This window comes from Calidris pugnax, unplaced genomic scaffold (genome assembly GCF_001431845.1).
Source record: "Calidris pugnax isolate Ruff unplaced genomic scaffold, ASM143184v1 scaffold49, whole genome shotgun sequence".
Classification (NCBI taxonomy): domain Eukaryota; kingdom Metazoa; phylum Chordata; class Aves; order Charadriiformes; family Scolopacidae; genus Calidris; species Calidris pugnax.
This window is the reverse complement of record NW_015090798.1, coordinates 1,743,531-1,767,141: the sequence shown is the minus strand read 5'-3', so window position 1 is coordinate 1,767,141 and position 23,611 is coordinate 1,743,531. Positions and strand designations below refer to the sequence as shown.

Below are 23,611 nucleotides of genomic sequence, written 5' to 3'. Positions count from 1 at the left end.
TTTCTTTTCAAGAAAAAGACCGTCTATGATGTGCTAGAAGGAGTTGCCTCGTTTGCAAATGACTTTGCCTATCTGAGTAATCCTATGTATTTCAATCATTAGTACTTGCAATAAAATAAATACATTAAAAAGATTCACTGGGTAGGAAGACTACATTCACAGATAAAATATTATCAATGTTAAAAGCTTCAATTCATTACTCAATATCAGAGATATTGGAAGCATATGATTTTTTTCTCCATAATTTTTCTGATTTTTACTGAAAGCATACACTTTGCTTTTCTTTTCAAGAAAAAGACCATCTATGATGTGCTAGGAGCTGCCTCATTTGCAAATGACTTTGCCTATCTAAGTAATTCCATGTATTTCAATCATTAGTACTTGCAATTAAATAAATAAATAAATACATTTAAAAGATATTTACTGGGTCAGAAGACTACATTCACATGTAAAATATTATCAATGTTAAAAGCTTCAATTCATTATTCAATATCAGAGATTCTGGAAGCACATAAAATTAGTTTTTCTGTTAATTATTTTCAAAATATTTTAATTAAGAAAAACTCCATTCTGGAGGAGACTGGGCATTTTTCTCTCTTTTTTTTTTTTTCCTGACAACTACAAAATACATTTGTTTGTGTTTTTTTCCTCTCCAAACCAACTCCCCTTTGAAGTACACCTCGGTCAGAAGACTACATTCACATGTAAAATATTATCAATGTTAAAAGCTTCAATTCATTATTCAATATCAGAGATTCTGGAAGCACATAAAATTAGTTTTTCTGTTAATTATTTTCAAAATATTTTAATTAAGAAAAACTCCACTCCGGAGGAGACTGAGTATTTTTCTCTGTTTTTTTTTCCTGACAACTACAAAATACATTTGTTTGTGTTTTTTTCCTCTCCAAACCAACTCCCCTTTGAAGTACACCTCTTAAAGGGGCAGTTTATAGCCCCAAAAAAATGTAAATCAATTTGTTTTGTAAAAATAAAAAGGGAATATATAATAGGCCTTAACCATAAAAAAGTAGATAAAAACTCAGCTAATTCAGACTGGCTAAACCCACGAGCAACAACTGAAAAGCAATTTATACATTTTTTTCCTTTGAGCAAGTGAAAGGAGATGAGAATTACTATTTAAGCTCCTATCCCCTTACATGACCTCTCTACCTCCTTTGTCCACTACCAAAATAAACAGGAGATTTTGAATCTGCTGTGAATTTAGATTGGAGTACCATTTGGTTAAAAGCCAAACCAAACCCAAAATCCCAACCACAACCAACCAAAGCCTGCTGCTTTGATATCTTTCTTTTGAAGCACTCCTGCTAGCTAGTTTTTAGTGACAATTCAAAGTCTACCTGTAGTGCTCAACAGCATATATAAGTAAAGCACATCTTTTTAAATCAATCTTTTATTCAGCATCTTGAAGAACAGTTTCAATTATAGGCTTAGGAAAGAAAAAAAGTGGAAGGCCACAGGGGTCAGAGGGAATTAATGGAAAGTCTTCAGAATAGTCATAGGTTGAGATTATGTGTGTTAAAAAGTAATATGCACCAGAGGCTGAACTAGAGCTTTAGGGCTAATTTGCATTTGTGCAATTTCTACTTGTGCAAGATCAATAAAGGTTCCTAAAGCTGCTAGACCAATGTATATTTTCACATAATAATTTACAAAGGCCATACCTATTTGCGTAAGCAAATAAAGGGAAGAAAACTCCCAGGCAGTGTCGAAGGCGAGTATCCTCTTCGGTCACAGGATTATACCACAACAAAACAAGACGAGAAAGCAGCTTGGCACTAATCAGCCTCCCAGAGAACATCAGTTTGGCTATTCCTTCTGCAGCTTCTGTCCTAAGCTCTGAAAACTGAAGAAAGAATTGATGATATACACAACGCCAACCACAGTGTTTTTCACTAATACTTCATGAAAGCAGTCTACATCCTATTTTGCCCATCAGTTCTCTACATTCACAAATTTACACCTGACCAGAGTTCAAAGCTAGCTCAAGAGTAACATTAGTCTCTATCAGTGACAAACTTGTGGTCATTTTCTAGGACAACTATTTTAACATTAAACCATTAATCAATTACACAACATGCAATGTTCACGTACAACTTAATGGGATGGTAAACCTTCTGCAAAAGTAATTTAAAAAAAAAAGAAACACTAAGGCAAATTTTACAGTATTTCTTACCTCACTGTCTAAGAAACCTGAAAGAAGCTGCAGGAGTCTGTGAACTGTAGCAGTCTCTTCTTCCTCCTCTTTTGTTTCACTTTCTTCCTCACAATTTTCAGTTCTAATCTGTGCATCTTCACTTTGAGAATCACTGCCTCTTCTGGCTTTAAATGGCTCGATCCCAAACAGCATTAGTTGATCAAAGATTGCCTTTAAAGCACTGAGCTTTACCTTTATATTATCTATTTGTAAAACCTAGGTTTAATAAGGAAAACATATACATCATTTTATAGTAGATCACCAATGCTAACATTAGAATCAATAGAATCAATAGAATCATTCAGGTTGGAAGAGACCCTTGGGATCATCAAGTCCAACCGTCTACCCTACTCTACATAGTCCTCCCCTACACCATATCCCTCAGTACCATGGGCCATCCTTGGAATCATAGAATCATAGAATGGTTTGGGTTGGAAGGGACCTCAAAGATCATCGAGTTCCAACCCCCCTGCCCTGGGCAGGGACACCCCCCACCAGAGCAGGCCGCTCAAGGCCTCATCCAGCCCGGCCCTGAACCCCTCCAAGTATAATCAAATTTTTTGCTTTAATAAGATTGTTTCATTTTGGAAACTTTTTATACTACTTGGGACAAATTTCAGACTTTAGGAAGGTGTGATGAGTTTAAACCTGAATTTATAATACAGTCTGGGAAAGAATTTATCAAGTCACCTGTGCAATTTCCATTACATAAAATCAATTGAATCTCACTCACAGAGTAATTTTATTGTTCAACTTCTAAACAAAAGTGGACAAACAGAAAGTCTATTTGCCTATAGAGGCTTCATAGCACTAGGCACTACAGAGAAAATACAACAATTCTTGCTCTGAAATACTGTATGGCTTAATTAAAAGAAACAGTTTGTAAAAAGACAGCAGGGAGTAATATAGTAATAAAAGTCCAAGATGCATAGGTTACTGTATGTATTATGGTTCAAATTAACATTCAAATAAAACCATACATAGTGAGTTAGCCTAGAGACCTTAGGTGTGTTTTGCCCAACACCCTGCTTTTGATGGCAGCCTACACAAAGAATATGGCTTTTACTACCTACAGAAATTAATTACTTAAGTCTAAACTGAGCTGCTAAAACAACTGAAATCCTCCCTAAAGAGATTTTTAATGAGACATACTCAAAGGCAGATTAAAAACAACAGGATTTGCTAACTTTATAGGAACCCAGAGTTCTTCTGCTATGGTGACTGACAGCTCTATCATCTTGTCTTGAGCCGAGCATATCAGCTCAAGGCTGCCAGCTCCTTTGAGCGTGCACATGAATATGCTCTTAATAAAGCACACTGACCCCTACACTCCTTCAAAGCCAGGGTCTGAAAAGTTAATAGTGTCATCAGAGCATTTACCACAAAGGTGGGAGATGTGGGTACTATGGCACACAGTACGTCCCATATTCATAGATGTTTGGCCATGCTATTGTTTGTTGGTTTGAATATTGCTTTATCCTCTAATTAACAGCTCTTACTTAATCCACACAAAATTAGTAATTCAGAAATTAAATTGGACGACCAAGATCAGAGATAAGTATGTAACAGAAATTAAAAATAAACCATCAGAGTAATATTTTTGGTTTGGTTTCCCAAGGAAGGCAGGCTTACCGGATCCTACAGCTTCTCTTTTCTATATTAATAACATGAATACATGACAGATTTCATCCAAATGCAGAAGAGAAAGTGAGACCTTACAGGTACAGAATTCCTACAAACTTTCAAGACAACAGGTAACCTTACAAAGGAAAATCATGCTACTATCAAGATACAACATAAGCTTGAATACTATTAGACATCAGAAAAACCCACATGAAAGCACACTCTCCAGATCCAGATCTTTAGGAAAGCAGGAATTACTGGTGCTCAAATAATGTAACTACATAGAATAGCTTGTTATAGATGCAAGACTAGTTTTATTTACTTAGTCACACAGACCACCCTTCCATCCCCCATCAGACCTTTTTACCTGTAACAGCAATGCAAGCTGCTGTCGGGCAAATTCTTTGCTCTGAAGGGCACAGCAACCCAAACACAGAACTGCCATATTCCTCACTGCTGGGTGGACATTAGTTACACCAGGAAGTATCTGGAAACAATAGTATTACACTTTAGAGTTGAAATACATAAACTGAAAAGAAAACATAAAACATGCTTACCTGAAACTAAAAATAATCTAGTTTTGATATAGGATTGGAAAGTGGTAGCTACTATATACTCTGCTTATACAGAAGCAGATTGAGTATGCTTTTTCAAATCAGCAATAAAATAATGGCAAAAATTACGTGTTTTGCTTTGTGTTTGTTTTTAATAAGTATTTGTTTTCAAACAAAATTGAACTGTCCACTCATTGTCAAATAAAAAAACCCCAAGCAAACAACAAACACAACAAAGTTACACATTTCTTCATAGAAAACTTTAGCATTCTTGCAGAGAAACAACACCCAGTCTAATTCCAAGGATTAGACCCCTTCCTGGTGGAGACCAAGGCAAAAAAAGTTGTTGAGTACCTCAGCCTTGTCCATGCCCCGAGCCTCCCCAGGTCTCCCATTTCCCTCCAGGGAGGGAGGTCTTCTCTAGCCTTCTTTTTGTCACTGACATACCTACAGAAGCCATTTGTTGATTTGCCAGATTCAGTTGGTGCTATCAACCCCCTTTCCTTTGACTGGGAGGAGTGATGAAAAAACTACCTGTGACCCAGAGTCCCTAACCGCAACCCCCATCTTTCCTTGCATATGGAAGGAACAAAAAAGAGGTCTATAAGCGTTCCAGTCTTTCCTAGCCAAAAACCTTTTGACTAGCAATGACAAAAAAAATAATAAAAATCAAATCTTAAAGTTCTCTACTAGAAATCTCATAACTTCAGCTGATAGCAAATCCAAGTAACTAAAGTACCAGCAAGGGCAGTCAGCAGATGCCTAAGCATCACACTTGGCACAGGATAACTCAGCACAGTCCAACACTGTCATACATTAGTCAAATATTTACCGTATTCCTGTTTTATTTCAGTTTCTCTCTGCCACAAGCAGTTCTGGCATAGGAGCTCAGAACCAAAAAAAAAAAAATATCCACAAAACAGACTATTTTAAACATTTTAACCAATAAAATTTAAAAAACTAGGGTATGAAGACTGAATGGTTTTTACATCTACGCATTAACAGAAAGTTACTATGAAATTATTTTGCTAGAAACAAGTAGTATTGTGACCAGAAAAAACAGGGCATACCTTTGCCAGCTTTGTTTCTCGTGGATTTCGATTTTGCAGTTGCTTTACTTTTAAATCCATTAACTGGAGTATGAAATGCATCTGTATTATTTTCTGTCAAACAGAACAGCACGTGCAGAAGTTATGATCAACTTTTAATTTCTCTTAAGTACCAGTATTTAAAATTCTGGCTGTTATATAAAAAAGCCACAGAATTATAACCCCATTTTTTCCTGAAACTAAACATTAGGTAAGGCAGCTAGAAGGAAGTTGAAAATGTCACTCAGCTATAACCCTACCCCAATATAGGTCAATCACATGGAAACTCTTCCTGAGAATTGTTTAGCCCCTTCCATTGTGTGGGAAGTCAAGCAGGCTGGGTGGAAGACCTGCTTGTCTGAACAGGGAACTCCTCGTGGAGCTCAAGAGGAAAAAGAAAATGCATGATCTCTGGAAGCCAGGTCAGCCTTCACAGAAAAGATTACAGAGCTGTGGTTCACATATGGAGGGAGAAGACACAAAAGGGCAAAGCACAATTAGAGTTGAAACTGGCCGGTGTTGGGTCAGATAGGAAGAAGGGCTTTTTTAAGTATGTAAAAAGCAAGGGGAGGTCTAAAAAAACCAAAACCATTGGACCAATACTCTTTGCAGATGGTCACCGGACCAGTAAGAATGAACAAAAAGCAGAGGCATTCAATGAGCTTATTTTGCCCCAGTCTTTAATAACAGTGATAGACCTTAGGCTGCCCAGTCCTCTGAGTTGGAGGACCACGAGTGTGGGAACAGTGACCTGCCACTTGAAATCACTGAAATTACAAGGGACCAGTTGTATCAGCTACATGTCCATAAGCTGAATATGAGCCAGCAGTGTGCCCAGGTAACCAAGAAGGCCAGTAGCATGTTGGCTTGTATCAGAAATCGAGTGGCCAGCAGGACTAGGGAAGTGATTGCCCCCCTGTAGTGAGCACACTGGTGAGGCCACACCTTGAATACTTCAGTTTTGGGCCCCTCACGACAAAAAAGGACATTGAGGAATCCTGGATTGTATCCAGAGAAGGGCAAACCAAGTGACAAAGGGTCTAGAGAACAAGCTTTGGAGAAAAGGAGGCTGAGGGAAGACCTCATTGCTCCCTATGGCTTCCTGAGGAGGGGCGTTGGAGAAGGAGGCGCTGATCTCTTCTCCCCGGGACCCAGCGAGAGGAAGCATGGGAATGGTTCAAAGCTGCACCAGGGGAGGTTTAGACTGGACTTTAGGAAGGATTTCTTTACTGAGAGGGTGGTCAAACACTGGAAGAGGCTTCCTAGAGAGGTGGTCAATGCCCCAAGCCTGTCAGTGTTTAAGAGGCATTTGGACAATGCCCTAAATAACATGTTCAACTTTTGGTCAGCCCTGAAGTGGTCAGGCACTTGGACTAGATGTAGATGCTTTCCAACCGAAATATTCTTTCTAGTCTTAAAATTTCTAAATTTTAGGAAATCTTTCTTCAGCAATCTCTGCTATTGCTAGGAATCTTTTTCCCCAAATGTCACCAAATTGCTTTTCTGCTGAAAAATGTGAAGACTTTCTGTGCCACCAGCGTATTGTACACTGCTGAGGCAGGTGCAGGCTGGGGAAAGTCTTCCAGCCAGTTCCACTTCAAGCTCCTAAATAGCCTTAAAACCAAATCTGTCTCCAATATACGAGCTGGTAACAAGGACAGACTGGTGTCATCATTAAAGATACCAGCTTGGTACGGCTTTAATGCAGCCTGCAAGAAGCACAGGCATGGTCTTAGAACACCACAAAGTAATTGTTTCTTCCTCTAAGTTAGGGAGTCACATTCTAAAGAGGAGTTAGTCACCTTTAGCGTTTAGCAGGCATATGAATGTGCTAAACTGCTGGAAAAAAGAGAAAGCCCATTTTAATACTGTATTTGTTAAAAAGGAAGAGCTGCAGGGCAGACTTTAAGACTCAAAATACAGCATTGGTTATACTACAGTAATATTGAGAATAAGAAAACACAGAGTCCGATCAAAAAGCAATAAAAAAAATGGAAAATACTTCAGTACAAATATTTTAAAGCTGTATGCATATTTACTAGAAGTTACATTTTCCTTTTTTTTTTTCCCCAAAAACTAAAACTTATTTTCATATGCATCTAAATAAGTCACTCTATTGTATATCTACTGCTAAACTAAACCTCTCCTGAATTACCTCCTTCATTTTGAATAGCATTTTCAGATAAAGTGACGTCAGTTTCCTGTGTCCTTTCAGAGAAGCCGGTTTCCTCAGTCCTTTCAGAGCGGTCTTTGAAGGCATCAGGACCTTTCGTCAAGTTCATCTTGAGCTTCTCAATAGCTCTTTGACACAGTTTATCTTTCACTTTCTGGAGAAGAGACATTTAATGTTAAATGCTACTTAAGTTTACAGCTATTTCTTTTATACACTAAAATATCCACTAATAGGATTAGTTAAATTTACTGTACAAAGAATACAGTGCACGACATGAAAATGATTAGTCAACACTTTCCCCATCAACATCAGGCATTGAAACCCCAAAATAAATTTTGGTTTTCGTTCTTAAAGGAAACCTAAAAAACATTAAAACGACTGGACATTTCCAGCCAAGTCTGGAGCGTTGCTACCTCTGCATGATACACCCGTAGTTGATCAGCTTTCATTTCAATATTTTAATATACCATTGTCTTCCTCTGTCACACTCCCAAATTTTATTTTTTCCATATTAATAAAAGCATCAATGTAAAAAATTTCACATCAGCCTTGTAATCCCTTCCCATTTCATCTTAAATCAAGCACCCTTTTCATGTTGCCTAATGATCTTACAGTTATGTAAGTTTAGGCATAAAAATTCAGCTGCTAATAATTAACTAAAGAACTAACCGAACTGTAAAAGACTTAATATTGAATTTCATTTTAACATAATAAAATTAACTACACCACAGCTATCAAAAGAACTTACTCTACCGAAATGTATCAAGTTGGGCACACTGTTTCATGCTGGTTTTACTAGCTATGGTAGCTGAAATATGCAAGTTACACAGTAACATCAGCTCAGATTTTTGTAAATGACTCATTGAAAATTAATTTTCAGAGACTGGTTAAAAGAGAAATTCCAGTCATATTGCCATAGTATACAAAAGGCCCTTCATTTTTAAGCTTGTCGGAATATTAGATTGCTAGTGATTAAAACAGTAAGGACCACATTATTTATATACTACCTCTAGAATCTCATTGAGCAGAACCAGAAGATTCTCTGTGGAAGAACTGCTGAGTTCTAGTGAATTTAAAGCTTTGGTGTAAATACGAACATCTGGTGCAGCTGGGTCCATCAAGATTTCATTGCAAATTTTCATTGCTAAACTATCATGCACTGTCAAGTCCTAGAAAGGAAAGACAACAGATATCAGAAATTTTCCTGAGAGCTATTTACAAAAAGCAACAATGAGATCATTCTGATTTAAGCAGCTAATGACCAATTTTACAAGTTCCTACTAGCATTTTTTTAATTGTAAGAGGGAGGGGAAATTGGGGGTAGGGAGGCGGGAAAGGATGTTCAAGCTAAAAGATTTAATTACCTGAGCAGTCACTCATTTAATCCAGCTTCCGGCACTAGGAATCTCAGAGAAGCCCAGAGAGCTAGCAGTAAATGAAGGTAGCTGGGTTTTAATCTCTAGACACAAATATTGCTTTCCCCCAGTTCAACACACTGTACCTGATAGTCCTGAGACTTTTTAGACTGAGGTTTAATTCCACTTGGTCTGGTCAGGTCCACTAACAGCTCAGAAACGTTACTGACATCGATTTCAGCCAAAGGTGAAGTTGCAGGAGCATTTAGCAGCGTTTGCAGAGTTGGAAGATAAGCTTCTTCAAAGCATTCCTGGTTAGACCTGTTTCAATTGAGTCAAACATTAGTAGCAAAATGAGACAAAAATCAAACCTTAATTCAACCCTAAATTTCCTATTCTATGATGAGAGATCAGAGACCCATTATAATACATCAATCAAAGCAAAGTGGGAGCAGTCACCTAGGTAGAGACAGCCAGCAGGAGCAAGACATCAAAACTGCTTCACAGAACCAATTTCTTTTAAGTGTCAGCACACACTATTTCACTTAAGTTTTAAGTAACACTAACTGCCTCTGAACAGTTTGAAAGTTCACCCTTACTACTGAAAACCTAACTGATCTACACAGACACGTTCTCTCTTAAGGGACAGAAATACATTTCTATAAATCTTTTATTTAGATTATCTGTCTTCTCGTTCCTCCTTCCTGCTATTCTTTAGGGGTACTTCTCATTGTGCAAGAAAGCAAGGAAGCCTGGCAAAAAAATGCAGTGGTTAACAAGATTTTTGGAAGAAACACTTGTGCTTTCTTTTCTTAGAAGAGTTAATAACTCCTGCCAAGCAAGTCTAAAACTCATGTTGCACTTGGTTCTGCAGCAAGATGTCTAAAACTTGTCTAATAAACAATTTAAAGGTAAAGTGTCAAAAAGTACAAGGTACTAGGTAGTGAAGTGAAGCCTATTTTTTTTCTGATACTTGTTAACATTTTATTGGAACCCAAGTAGCTCCAGGAGAAAACTGAGAAAGTAAATAATTTCAAAAAAGCAGAGCGATTGCTGCTGGAATATTAAGCCAAATCAGCTGACCAAGAGACCTTCTGAGCACTAAAACTGGGGCAAGAAAGAACGGAACCAAGAACTTCCCCTTTCAGCAGCCTCAAGGCTTTAGATTGGCTCAAGCATAACTGAAGTATCATTCACATTATTTCCTGTAAATCAAATAAATAAATAAATTGAAGTCAAGTTGCTTATAGGCACAAGGCAGAAGTTTCTCCTCTCAGGCTGCCAGAGAGTTTATTACTCTTCAGAAAAAATGTCATGAATAAGTATTTTTCACTGGTTACAGGATCCTATCCCTAGGTATAAACCTCTGCCAAATCTTATTCATTGAGTTTTCCTTTTCTGAATGGCAACTTTGCAGGCAGTTCTGAATTACACATGGTAATTCATAATTCTTGTCTGAAAATGCAGTACTGGTAACCGAAGACACTCCACAATTCATCTTACAATGAACCATTTGTGATCCAGAATGCAAATAATGTTGAAAGAAAAAAAATCAATGAGGTTTCCTACCTGAACAGAGACTCTAAATCAATGAGTCAAACTAAGATTTAGGATTTTTTTCTCCATAATTTTTCTGATTTTTACTGAAAGCATACACTTTGCTTTTCTTTTCAAGAAAAAGACCATCTATGATGTGCTAGGAGCTGCCTCATTTGCAAATGACTTTGCCTATCTAAGTAATTCCATGTATTTCAATCATTAGTACTTGCAATTAAATAAATAAATAAATACATTTAAAAGATATTTACTGGGTCAGAAGACTACATTCACATGTAAAATATTATCAATGTTAAAAGCTTCAATTCATTATTCAATATCAGAGATTCTGGAAGCACATAAAATTAGTTTTTCTGTTAATTATTTTCAAAATATTTTAATTAAGAAAAACTCCATTCTGGAGGAGACTGGGCATTTTTCTCTCTTTTTTTTTTTTTCCTGACAACTACAAAATACATTTGTTTGTGTTTTTTTCCTCTCCAAACCAACTCCCCTTTGAAGTACACCTCTTAAAGGGGCAGTTTATAGCCCCAAAAAAATGTAAATCAATTTGTTTTGTAAAAATAAAAAGGGAATATATAATAGGCCTTAACCATAAAAAAGTAGATAAAAACTCAGCTAATTCAGACTGGCTAAACCCACGAGCAACAACTGAAAAGCAATTTATACATTTTTTTCCTTTGAGCAAGTGAAAGGAGATGAGAATTACTATTTAAGCTCCTATCCCCTTACATGACCTCTCTACCTCCTTTGTCCACTACCAAAATAAACAGATTTTGAATCTGCTGTGAATTTAGATTGGAGTACCATTTGGTTAAAAGACAAACCAAACCCAAAATCCCAACCACAACCAACCAAAGCCTGCTGCTTTGATATCTTTCTTTTGAAGCACTCCTAGCTAGTTTTTAGTGACACTTCAAAGTCTACCTGTAGTGCTCAACAGCACATATAAGTAAAGCACATCTTTTTAAATCAATCTTTTATTCAGCGTCTTGAAGAACAGTTTCAATTATAGGCTTAGGAAAGAAAAAAAGTGGAAGGCCACAGGGGTCAGAGGGAATTAATGGAAAGTCTTCAGAATAGTCATAGGTTGAGATTATGTGTGTTAAAAAGTAATATGCACCAGAGGCTGAACTAGAGCTTTAGGGCTAATTTGCATTTGTGCAATTTCTACTTGTGCAAGATCAATAAAGGTTCCTAAAGCTGCTAGACCAATGTATATTTTCACATAATAATTTACAAAGGCCATACCTATTTGCGTAAGCAAATAAAGGGAAGAAAACTCCCAGGCAGTGTCGAAGGCGAGTATCCTCTTCGGTCACAGGATTATACCACAACAAAACAAGACGAGAAAGCAGCTTGGCACTAATCAGCCTCCCAGAGAACATCAGTTTGGCTATTCCTTCTGCAGCTTCTGTCCTAAGCTCTGAAAACTGAAGAAAGAATTGATGATATACACAACGCCAACCACAGTGTTTTTCACTAATACTTCATGAAAGCAATCTACATCCTATTTTGCCCATCAGTTCTCTACATTCACAAATTTGCACCTGACCAGAGTTCAAAGCTAGCTCAAGAGTAACATTAGTCTCTATCAGTGACAAACTTGTGGTCATTTTCTAGGACAACTATTTTAACATTAAACCATTAATCAATTACACAACATGCAATGTTCACGTACAACTTAATGGGATGGTAAACCTTCTGCAAAAGTAATTTAAAAAAAAAAGAAACACTAAGGCAAATTTTACAGTATTTCTTACCTCACTGTCTAAGAAACCTGAAAGAAGCTGCAGGAGTCTGTGAACTGTAGCAGTCTCTTCTTCCTCCTCTTTTGTTTCACTTTCTTCCTCACAATTTTCAGTTCTAATCTGTGCATCTTCACTTTGAGAATCACTGCCTCTTCTGGCTTTAAATGGCTCGATCCCAAACAGCATTAGTTGATCAAAGATTGCCTTTAAAGCACTGAGCTTTACCTTTATATTATCTATTTGTAAAACCTAGGTTTAATAAGGAAAACATATACATCATTTTATAGTAGATCACCAATGCTAACATTAGAATCAGAGAATCACTGCCTCTTCTGGCTTTAAATGGCTCGATCCCAAACAGCATTAGTTGATCAAAGATTGCCTTTAAAGCACTGAGCTTTACCTTTATATTATCTATTTGTAAAACCTAGGTTTAATAAGGAAAACATATACATCATTTTATAGTAGATCACCAATGCTAACATTAAGTATAATAAAATTTCTTGCTTTCATAAGATTGTTTCATTCTGGAAACTTTTTATATTCATAGAATGGTTTGGGTTGGAAGGGACCTCAAAGATCATCGAGTTCCAACCCCCCTGCCCTGGGCAGGGACACCCCCCACCAGAGCAGGCCGCTCAAGGCCTCATCCAGCCCGGCCCTGAACCCCTCCAAGTATAATCAAATTTTTTGCTTTAATAAGATTGTTTCATTTTGGAAACTTTTTATACTACTTGGGACAAATTTCAGACTTTAGGAAGGTGTGATGAGTTTAAACCTGAATTTATAATACAGTCTGGGAAAGAATTTATCAAGTCACCTGTGCAATTTCCATTACATAAAATCAATTGAATCTCACTCACAGACCATTACATAAAATCAATTGAATCTCACTCAGAGTGAGCATGCATGGAGGAGATGTAATTTTATTGTTCAACTTCTAAACAAAAGTGGACAAACAGAAAGTCTATTTGGCTATTGTAGCTTCATAGCACTAGGCACTACAGAGAAAATACAACAATTTTTGCTCTGAAATACTGTATGGCTTAATTAAAAGAAACAGTTTGTAAAAAGACAGCAGGGAGTAATATAGTAATAGAAGTCCAAGATGCATAGGTTACTGTATGTATTATAGTTCAAATTAACATTCAAATAAAACCATACATAGTGAGTTAGCCTAGAGACCTTAGGTGTGTTTTGCCCAACACCCTGCTTTTGATGGCAGCCTACACAAAGAATATGGCTTTTACTACCTACAGAAATTAATTACTTAAGTCTAAACTGAGCTGCTAAAACAACTGAAATCCTCCCTAAAGAGATTTTTAATGAGACATACTCAAAGGCAGATTAAAAACAACAGGATTTGCTAACTTTATAGGAACCCAGAGTTCTTCTGCTATGGTGACTGACAGCTCTATCATCTTGTCTTGAGCCGAGCATATCAGCTCAAGGCTGCCAGCTCCTTTGAGCGTGCACACGAATATGCTCTTAATAAAGCACACTGACCCCTACACTCCTTCAAAGCCAGGGTCTGAAAAGTTAATAGTGTCATCAGAGCATTTACCACAAAGGTGGGAGATGTGGGTACTATGGCACACAGTACGTCCCATATTCATAGATGTTTGGCCATGCTATTGTTTGTTGGTTTGAATATTGCTTTATCCTCTAATTAACAGCTCTTACTTAATCCACACAAAATTAGTAATTCAGAAATTAAATTGGACGACCAAGATCAGAGATAAGTATGTAACAGAAATTAAAAATAAACCATCAGAGTAATATTTTTGGTTTGGTTTCCCAAGGAAGGCAGGCTTACAGGATCCTACAGCTTCTCTTTTCTATATTAATAACATGAATACATGACAGATTTCATCCAGATTCAGAAGAGAAAGTGAGACCTTACAGGTACAGAATTCCTACAAACTTTCAAGACAACAGGTGACCTTACAAAGGAAAAATCATGCTACTATCAAGATACAACATAAGCTTGAATACTATTAGACATCAGAAAAACCCACATGAAAGCACACTCTCCAGAGCTACTATCAAGATACAACATAAGCTTGAATGCTATTAGACATCAGAAAGATCCACATGAAACCACACTCTCCAGATCTTTAGGAAAGCAGGAATTACTGGTGCTCAAATAATGTAACTACATAGAATAGCTTGTTATAGATGCAAGACTAGTTTTATTTACTTAGTCACACAGACCACCCTTCCATCCCCCATCAGACCTTTTTACCTGTAACAGCAATGCAAGCTGCTGTCGGGCAAATTCTTTGCTCTGAAGGGCACAGCAACCCAAACACAGAACTGCCATATTCCTCACTGCTGGGTGGACATTAGTTACACCAGGAAGTATCTGGAAACAATAGTATTACACTTTAGAGTTGAAATACATAAACTGAAAAGAAAACATAAAACATGCTTACCTGAAACTAAAAATAATCTAGTTTTGATATAGGATTGGAAAGTGGTAGCTACTATATACTCTGCTTATACAGAAGCAGATTGAGTATGCTTTTTCAAATCAGCAATAAAATAATGGCAAAAATTACGTGTTTTGCTTTGTGTTTGTTTTTAATAAGTATTTGTTTTCAAACAAAATTGAACTGTCCACTCATTGTCAAATAAAAAAACCCCAAGCAAACAACAAACACAACAAAGTTACACATTTCTTCATAGAAAACTTTAGCATTCTTGCAGAGAAACAACACCCAGTCTAATTCCAAGGATTAGACCCCTTCCTGGTGGAGACCAAGGCAAAAAAAGTTGTTGAGTACCTCAGCCTTGTCCATGCCCCGAGCCTCCCCAGGTCTCCCATTTCCCTCCAGGGAGGGAGGTCTTCTCTAGCCTTCTTTTTGTCACTGACATACCTACAGAAGCCATTTGTTGATTTGCCAGATTCAGTTGGTGCTATCAACCCCCTTTCCTTTGACTGGGAGGAGTGATGAAAAAACTACCTGTGACCCAGAGTCCCTGACTGCAACCCCCATCTTTCCTTGCATATGGAAGGAACAAAAAAGAGGTCTATAAGCGTTCCAGTCTTTCCTAGCCAAAAACCTTTTGACTAGCAATGACAAAAAAAATAATAAAAATCAAATCTTAAAGTTCTCTACTAGAAATCTCATAACTTCAGCTGATAGCAAATCCAAGTAACTAAAGTACCAGCAAGGGCAGTCAGCAGATGCCTAAGCATCACACTTGGCACAGGATAACTCAGCACAGTCCAACACTGTCATACATTAGTCAAATATTTACCGTATTCCTGTTTTATTTCAGTTTCTCTCTGCCACAAGCAGTTCTGGCATAGGAGCTCAGAACAGCATATCTGGACTGCTCCTCCAGGACACCAGGTTTTGGGAAAGCACCAGACACAGCACTACAGATACAGCCAAGCAATTGTGAAATAATCACAAACCATATCTTGCCAGCACCCAAAGCCCAGCTATGATGATATATCCATTTTTATTATAATGTAAACAGTATTTATTCTGACATACCAGAGATTCGATGATTTCTTTAATGGTTGGATCAATTCCTTTAGAAAGGGACATGATCTTCAGAAGCTCATAACACATCATCAGGCACTTCAACAGTGTTTCAGGATCATTCTTCAAGTGGGTCGGGGTAAAGAAAAAAACGTTATTAGTACAAATGGTGGCTGTGATAAGGAGAACGGAGACATTAATCATAATTTTTCCCTACCCAAATAAACATTTCCTGTGCACTACACATTTGTAGTGCAGGATCGAAATCTGTCTATAAACAATGATGAAAAGAGATTCAGGTTCATGCTTTCAGTTAGTTAATAGTAAAATCAGTAAAAACAAGACCCTTGACGAGCTCTTTACTTTCTCAAGGACAAAAGAGCACTTTAACTGCAATTCAGATTCCACTGGAGCATTCCATCAGCTTCTATACATGCAGAAGCAGAATACTAATATCACAAACGTTCACCAATTTTAAAAATTTAGATGATACAAGGCTAAAGTACACTTCTTTTAAAACCATGAATAAACATCAAAACATAACCAGCACTTGGGAATACAGAAAGGGAAGAGACCTTTTCCACACGCATTTCTTTAATTTCAGGTTGCTCTGCTGCTTTTATCAGATCATTTTTATTGTCTTCCAATTCAGTTATTTTTTCTTTTAATACTGATGCTTTATTAAAATCCTGTAAAGTAATGCATTCTTCCAAAGCTTCTCTTGCTTCAAAAAGTTTCACTTTTATTTCAGCCAACTGAAATGCAAAGCAGGAAGGAAGTTAATATAAGACCATAACCTTAATGGTATTAGCCAAGCATACATTATTGACACTAGCCAATAATACACTACTATATAAAACTCTTACTGGACGAATATGCTTTAGAAATGTTTTTCTTACTAACTAAGATCTGCTTACCTTAAGCTCCCTCTTTCTTATTTCAGCAGCTTCAACAGGCTGGTCGACTGTAACAATTGGCTCACGAACTTCTGATATAATTTCTGCAATCTATTGTTAGAAACAGTATTTGTGTCATTAATTTCAGCTCAGATGTCAGATACTCAGCATTTAACTTTTCCAAATTAAAAAGACCGTCCTTCTGAAAAAACATTGAACACTTGTGCAGTTTCCCTTAACAGTTAATTCACTGCAAATAAATCCTCAATTTGACAATAAACAGTCTAACCATGAAAGTTTAGTGTTTTCTACCATTTGGCTAAGGAAGCAAGAAAACAGAAGACTGTACACCCATGAATAAGTTCAGCAGCTTCTATGCCAGCAGTTCACCTGCATCATCTCCTCTAGATCCGAACATGTGCTTTAAAAGGAATTACTGGTAATGAGAGTAAGGTTTTTCATCTGTTACTGCTTGAATCAAAATACAACTAAGAACACTATCATTTATGGTCTATAAACCACCATCTGTAGTATAAGAAGCCATGCAAGTCATTAAATTTGAAGCCAAATACATGAATAGAAATAGAAGCAGAACTCAGCTGAGAGATTTTCTGTTGGTTAGGGGTTTGCTTTAAAGTCAGACCCACTACTTTAATAAAAAATGAGATGAAACATAAGGGAAAACTAATGACTGAACGAGACAGGATGGCCTTAATTTGATTTATCTTGTATCAGATCATCTCAGTTTAACTTCCTTTCAAGCTGTACGAAATCAAGGAAATGTTTTGAATCAGCATATTTCACTAGAATAATAGAAATGCACAAATTTACTATTACTATTGTACTATAATGCTAAGATTACATTCTTCCAATATAATCACAAAACAAACCCATATCCTAGCTTCACACACTGGATTGAGGTTTTCCAAAATTGATCTTTATCTTTAAGTCCAGACTTCACATAAACTATTTGAGCAAAACCAAGAGGCTATTTTTCAGGAGTCAAGTTTAAATAATTATGCTATATATAAAGACTCTACTACATAAAATACTTTTCCTGTAAGGATTTTTAGTACCTATCTCAGCTAAAAGGAGAGAAGAGAAAACTAAAACCTGGAAATGTACATTATCCTCAATTTGAATCTTCTAGTCAAAACTATTTGGATCTAATATGACAAAGGATTCTGAAACAGGCTGTCAAAGTGTAATACTTTCCTAATTTGAGGATTACATTTACAACACCAGCTAAATTCCTAAAGATCTTTAGACAACCACAAAATACAGCTATGCAAAAAAAAAAAAAAACCAAACCAGAAACCCTTTCCCTCAAAATTTTCTCATGGGTTCCATTAGAATCCAGATGCATCTATTAAATCTATTATCGGAGTAGCCTATGAATAGTACTTTTTGTTGACATGGTGAAGCTGATGAACTTACTTTTACCACAAAATAGGCCATATTCTGATATCCAAAAAAAAAAAAAAAAAAACCAGTGAGGGGAGAGGCAGAACATAAAGGCTTTTCCAAGCTAAAAATAATTTTAACTCCTAATATTTCTGTTAGAATGCCTCGTAAAGGCTGTTTGATATATGGGGAAGGCAGAGCCTAGCAAACAATGACCTTTTAGAATTACTTACAATTTGAATCCTTCTGTCATCATCCTTAATGATACCGAGTAATTTTTCCGCAAGCAGAGATACAAGGGCTGTTGAAGTTGCAGGAAGAATGAGAATCTTTTGTAAAGTAACTAAGAGATGCTTTCTGCATTAAAGAGAAAAAAACCAAACAATCTGTTTGCTTACTCAAGAAAGTGGAAGAGTTAATATTTTACCTACTTTGAGTTAATGTTCTGAAGACTTTATAATACATAATATAGCTATGGAGAAGCTTTTCTTATAAACTGCTGATTGTATTTCCTTATTTAGCAATGTTTGTCTTTTCCTGATTTTACCTGATTTCTCTTGACTAGAAAATGCTGACTCTTTTAATCAGGTGTCACTACTGTCCAATGAAAGGTCATACCAACAGAAAACAGAGTATCAATATTGTAGAATGCTTCATAGACATTATCTGGCTGGAAACTAAAAAAAAATTACAACTCTCCTGCCAGTCCAGCATACATCTAACACATGCCACAGAGTTTGGAATTATTGCTGTGTTTGTACTATCAGAACTGCAACTTTTTCATAAAATGCCTTTGATGGTATGAACTTCCAAATTTATTCACTCTTTTAACTTCACATCAAAAGGCTGTTCAAATTATAGGAATGACTCAGTTAACACAGTCCAATTCAGCTTGGCATCTAAAACATCTGTAACCTTTTAGGCTTTAGCAGACTGGGCTTGAAAACATAAGAAACACACATGCTACTTACTGCAAGTCATTTGCTGAGAAGTAATTCATTTATCTCCTTTTATTTTTTTTATATACTAAGTTCCAAGTGAAAAGCCTTGTAACTTCATAATCTCAAGAATACGCTATGAAAGAGAACTGAATTTGTTCTCCTCACACAAAGTTGTATCTGCATTAAAACTCATTTTTTCCATAACAGTAAGCAGATGATATTTGACACACTTGTGGGAACAATTCCATTAGAGACGGTGCCTTTTTTTCCAGCTAGCATTAGAACTGTATTTTGTCTGTTTGATCAAGTTATTTTCCCAACAAAGATTTTATGCCTCTCCATAGTCATGAGTGCCATAAACGTAATAACACAGATTTTATATTTAAATTTACCTTCCTCCCTCTTCTGTGGTATCCATGCAGCCTATGATAAGAATCAGTTGCTGACCTATAAATTCTTTTGTCATCAGGTTTTCAAAACAAGTAAAATCTTCTTTTTGTTCCTCACTAAGGACTGGCATATTTTGAAGGTAACTGAATCCAAATAGAACAGATAAAATTACATTCAGAATCATTGGTGGAAAGAAACAAAACAAAAAAATAACCACAAAACCAAAAAAAACCCCAAACACACACACACCCCCCACCAAAACAGACAGCCCCAAACCCCTACCACTTTTCTGTCCTGCATAAATAATCAGCTACCTTAGTTACAAACTTTAAAAATTAATGTTTGTGTTTTCCTTTTCATAAATTAATAGTTCCAGGAAGTTAGTTATACCAAATAATGTAGAGTTTAAAAATAATGCACTTCATTTAAAAAAATCCAGTGTTTGAGAATGCAAAACAGTGAGTAACAGAAAATGACAAGTTACACTTGTACATGTGTTTTCAGTTCTGTACCCCTGCATAAAGGCAGCATCTTAGGAATAAATGTACACATGTACCATTTTTCATATACACAACTAGAATTTTTCTGTGTATTTAGGTACTATGCATTCTTCTACACGATCAGAAGTGTTATACTGCCTACAAGACAAAATGCAAGAAAACCATTAAAGCGTGCAGTGAATTTTAAATTATCTGATCGAGGATGCCATCGCAGAAGAACAACAATCTGTTGTCAGACACACTCAGCCACAACGCATGGAAACTGTAATCAGTTTGTTCCATCTTTTTTTTTTTTAATTTATTTTTCTATAATCATTGTTCTTTTATCTATCAATGAGAGCATGCATATTCAGGAAATCTGGACTGAAATGTACCGTGTATAAAATTCAATACTGAATATAATGCAATATATAAAATTCAAATACCAATATGAGCTGTGAAAAAGATGCTTATTTTTACCACAGCTTTGCAGATACTTTTCAGCAACAGCTCACGAAATATAGTAAATTTTAAAAATTTCTTCAAAGTCTGGACAAAAATGCAGCTACTATTTAAGAACACCTTCAATTACAGAAATACAGGCAGCTATTTCTGATCATTTAACAATGGTATCTGCACCAGATAACAGTGAAATATCTGCGTGAAGCTTACAATCTTGCATTTTTTCTTAAGTATCAATGACTTGCAATTTCTCATTCCTCCTGATACTGTCACAGTGCAAACAGACTTGGATTGTACAGTTGCAAATCTTACCTGAAACAACTGGTGGCAGAGCTCACCAATGAATAGTTTAACAGCTGATACTACAAACAAGTACCAGCAAACCTAATCAATCTTACTCAGCCTCTTCCTGAAGGGGAAGATAATCGAAGGCATTTTGAGTAAGATCAGATGGAAAAAAGACATGCTTTTTTTTTTGGAGAACGAATGTTTTATGGATTCTTAAATTAATTATGAATGAATAAATTTACACCCACCAGACTGGATCCACATTTCAAAATTAAGGAAGCACAGATGCTTCATTTATTAAAAATTTATGAAACATGTTAGCACATTCCACATTGAAAACTAGCAATGATTTCTATAAGTACTGCTGTATACTGCACCCACTGAAGTGAGAAAAGAATACACGTATTTTTAATTGGAAACATCTATCAAAAAAATGCATTTATCAGCAGATCTGATTTATAATCATTTCAGGAAACGTCACCCTACAAGTACAATATCTTAGTTAAGATTTCTCTGCATTTTCCATGCTCACAGACATAAATTCTGTTAAAATTTTATGTTAAGACTGAAATATCCCACTGAGACAAAAAAAAAAAATTACCATTCTTCACTGTGGTAAAAAGATTGACTTAACAAAACATTCATTTTTTTCCCTGATTATATGTTCAATAATTGGCTCATTTAACAGCTCTGTCACTGCCTTCAAATACAAGTTTTTGGGAACCATGCCTGCCTGAGCAGGGGAAAGGGAAGGGAATGAACTTTCATTTTCAAAAACATTTCTCTTGGGGACAGCAGCCATATTTTACTTTATTTTTACAAACTGCAACAATGAAAAAATTATCAGTTTCTGCAAGTTCTTTGCAAACACACAGGAACCTACAGAATAAGAGATGGACAAAGGATAGCTGTGTATTACACAAGTATTCTATTACCTTAAATGGCAAAGAATTACATGCTATTGTTCTAGAAGTCCATCTTGCTGATAATTCATGAGAAAGGACATTCCAAAAATTGTTTTCAAGTTATAAATTTGCTTTTTACAGATTTTGTTTAAAAGTAAACTCTCTTAAAAATCCTTTAAAAAAGTTTTTTAAAAAAAAATCACTCCTTCAAGCACAACTTTGGCTTCAGAGGAAACCTGTATAGTTGAATAAAAGATATATTCTCTGTTTAAAAAAAAATACATCTATTTAGTGGCAACAGATTTATTTTTAAATGTAACGTACCTTAATAAATAATCTGCATAGATAGCTGGTTCTGGCAACATCTGTTCTAGTAAATCTTCACCTTCTTCACCTTTTGATTTTAGATATTCACAAAGACATCTCCAGTATAACACATTCTCAGGTGTTAAGTTTTCCAGTGGAATCAGTTTTCTAAACAAAAATAAATAAATAGTTAGAGATAAAGAAAATAGGGCCAAAACCAACGAATGTCCAAAATTTATTATTTCCTAAGATGAAAATAAAATCCTCTCAAAGCTATTCCCCACAGAAATAGACTGACAAAAATAACTTCCTCTTTCTTAAGCAAGGACACGGAGCTCCCTGAGCCTCTCACTACAGTGCACTTTTCAGTATTTTAAATCAAGTCTGTTCATACCAGTTTGCAGAAAGATTCTGCTCAGCCTTTCAGACCTCCTAGCACAATCACCTCAGTACTTTAACTCCATGAAATATTGTTATCACTGTACAAGTCTGGAAAACTGAATTCCATTAATCTGCAGAAATGCAACAACTGCATGACATTATTTTTCAGCTTCTGTTTATGAATTGTTTCTTCCATTCTTAATGCATGACCTTCACACAATATTAAAGTGGCAATCATAGTATGTCAAATGCAAAAAGTAACAGAACTTCTTCTCAGCACCTCTGTAAGCTCACCCTCTGCCAGTCATATGCCCCCCACTCCTTTTTTTAATCAGTCTTTCCCACACTAAGCATGACATATAATCTTTGTTTTCAGAAGCAGAACATTAAGTTTTGTGTTAATTCTACCTCAAAACAGAAAAGAGAGTCAGTGGTACTTTTCACTCCCCTGATTCCTATTTTACTTGCAAACTATCAATAACTATTACAGTTTTCTTTCAGGTCCCTCATACACTCCAAAAAAAAAGAAAACAAACAAAAAAAATTCCCAGCAACATGTAGATGAAAATTGATGATTTGGTGGCTTCACATTAATCTGAAAAGTCTTTATTAAAAAGTAAATTTAACAAATAGAAATCACAGACTTCAAAAATCTAAACATTTATCATAGAGATACTGCATCAGAAGCTGTAGTAAGAAACATCACACAAGAACAAGCTTATTATTTCCCATAAATCAAATCACCTCATTACAAGCTGAATAATTTCACTCACTTCTCAAAATGTCATTAGTCTAACAGATATACTTCTTTAAAAAAATCTCATTTTTTCAGAAATAAAGCCTCATTTTGTGCAGGATCAAAGTCCATAACTATATAAATACATATAAATACATATAATATATGGATGAGTCCATAAATATGTAAATGTTCCCTTTGAATCTCTTAGGATATTGGCACATTTCCAGAGGCTGTAATAAAGTTATTTCACCATTATTTATGCTTTTTAAAGCCAGACAGGCCCACATCTGTAGATTTGGAGTGCAACGCATGTAGCATCTGCTGATTCCAAAATATCTGTCATAAGCTACTACCAGAATCCAAGACACTTCATATGATGACATTACACATTTTGCCCCAAACACAGAATAAGATTTTGTTATCACTTTTTAATCAGTGACAATTTGTCATTGAAGTTTATCATCTGAGATTAGATTCCTATCACTGCTAATAATCATTCAACTCTGGTGGCCTCAACTAATGAGATTAGATTCCTATCACTGCTAATAATCTCTGGTTGCCTCAACTAGCGTAAGCCATTTCTTCTCACAATTTTTCACCTCCCTTGGCA

At 36.0% G+C, this 23,611-nt stretch overlaps 1 protein-coding gene across 1 annotated transcript in view; it reads right to left on the bottom strand.

The window, feature by feature from the left end:
• The window catches only part of NCAPG (non-SMC condensin I complex subunit G), a 40,463-nt gene that overhangs the window by 7,118 nt on the left and 9,734 nt on the right, over positions 1 to 23,611 (bottom strand). The window contains exons 7-19 of the mRNA XM_014937066.1: positions 21,900 to 22,049; positions 19,444 to 19,584; positions 18,344 to 18,467; positions 16,728 to 16,817; positions 16,386 to 16,565; positions 15,823 to 15,933; positions 14,562 to 14,681; positions 12,329 to 12,565; positions 11,817 to 11,998; positions 9,155 to 9,329; positions 8,661 to 8,822; positions 7,636 to 7,807; positions 5,463 to 5,555 (exon numbers count right to left, since the gene is read on the bottom strand). Coding sequence (XP_014792552.1) covers positions 5,463 to 5,555; positions 7,636 to 7,807; positions 8,661 to 8,822; positions 9,155 to 9,329; positions 11,817 to 11,998; positions 12,329 to 12,565; positions 14,562 to 14,681; positions 15,823 to 15,933; positions 16,386 to 16,565; positions 16,728 to 16,817; positions 18,344 to 18,467; positions 19,444 to 19,584; positions 21,900 to 22,049 — 1,937 coding nt within the window. The remainder of the gene's footprint in view (positions 1 to 5,462; positions 5,556 to 7,635; positions 7,808 to 8,660; positions 8,823 to 9,154; positions 9,330 to 11,816; positions 11,999 to 12,328; positions 12,566 to 14,561; positions 14,682 to 15,822; positions 15,934 to 16,385; positions 16,566 to 16,727; positions 16,818 to 18,343; positions 18,468 to 19,443; positions 19,585 to 21,899; positions 22,050 to 23,611) is intronic.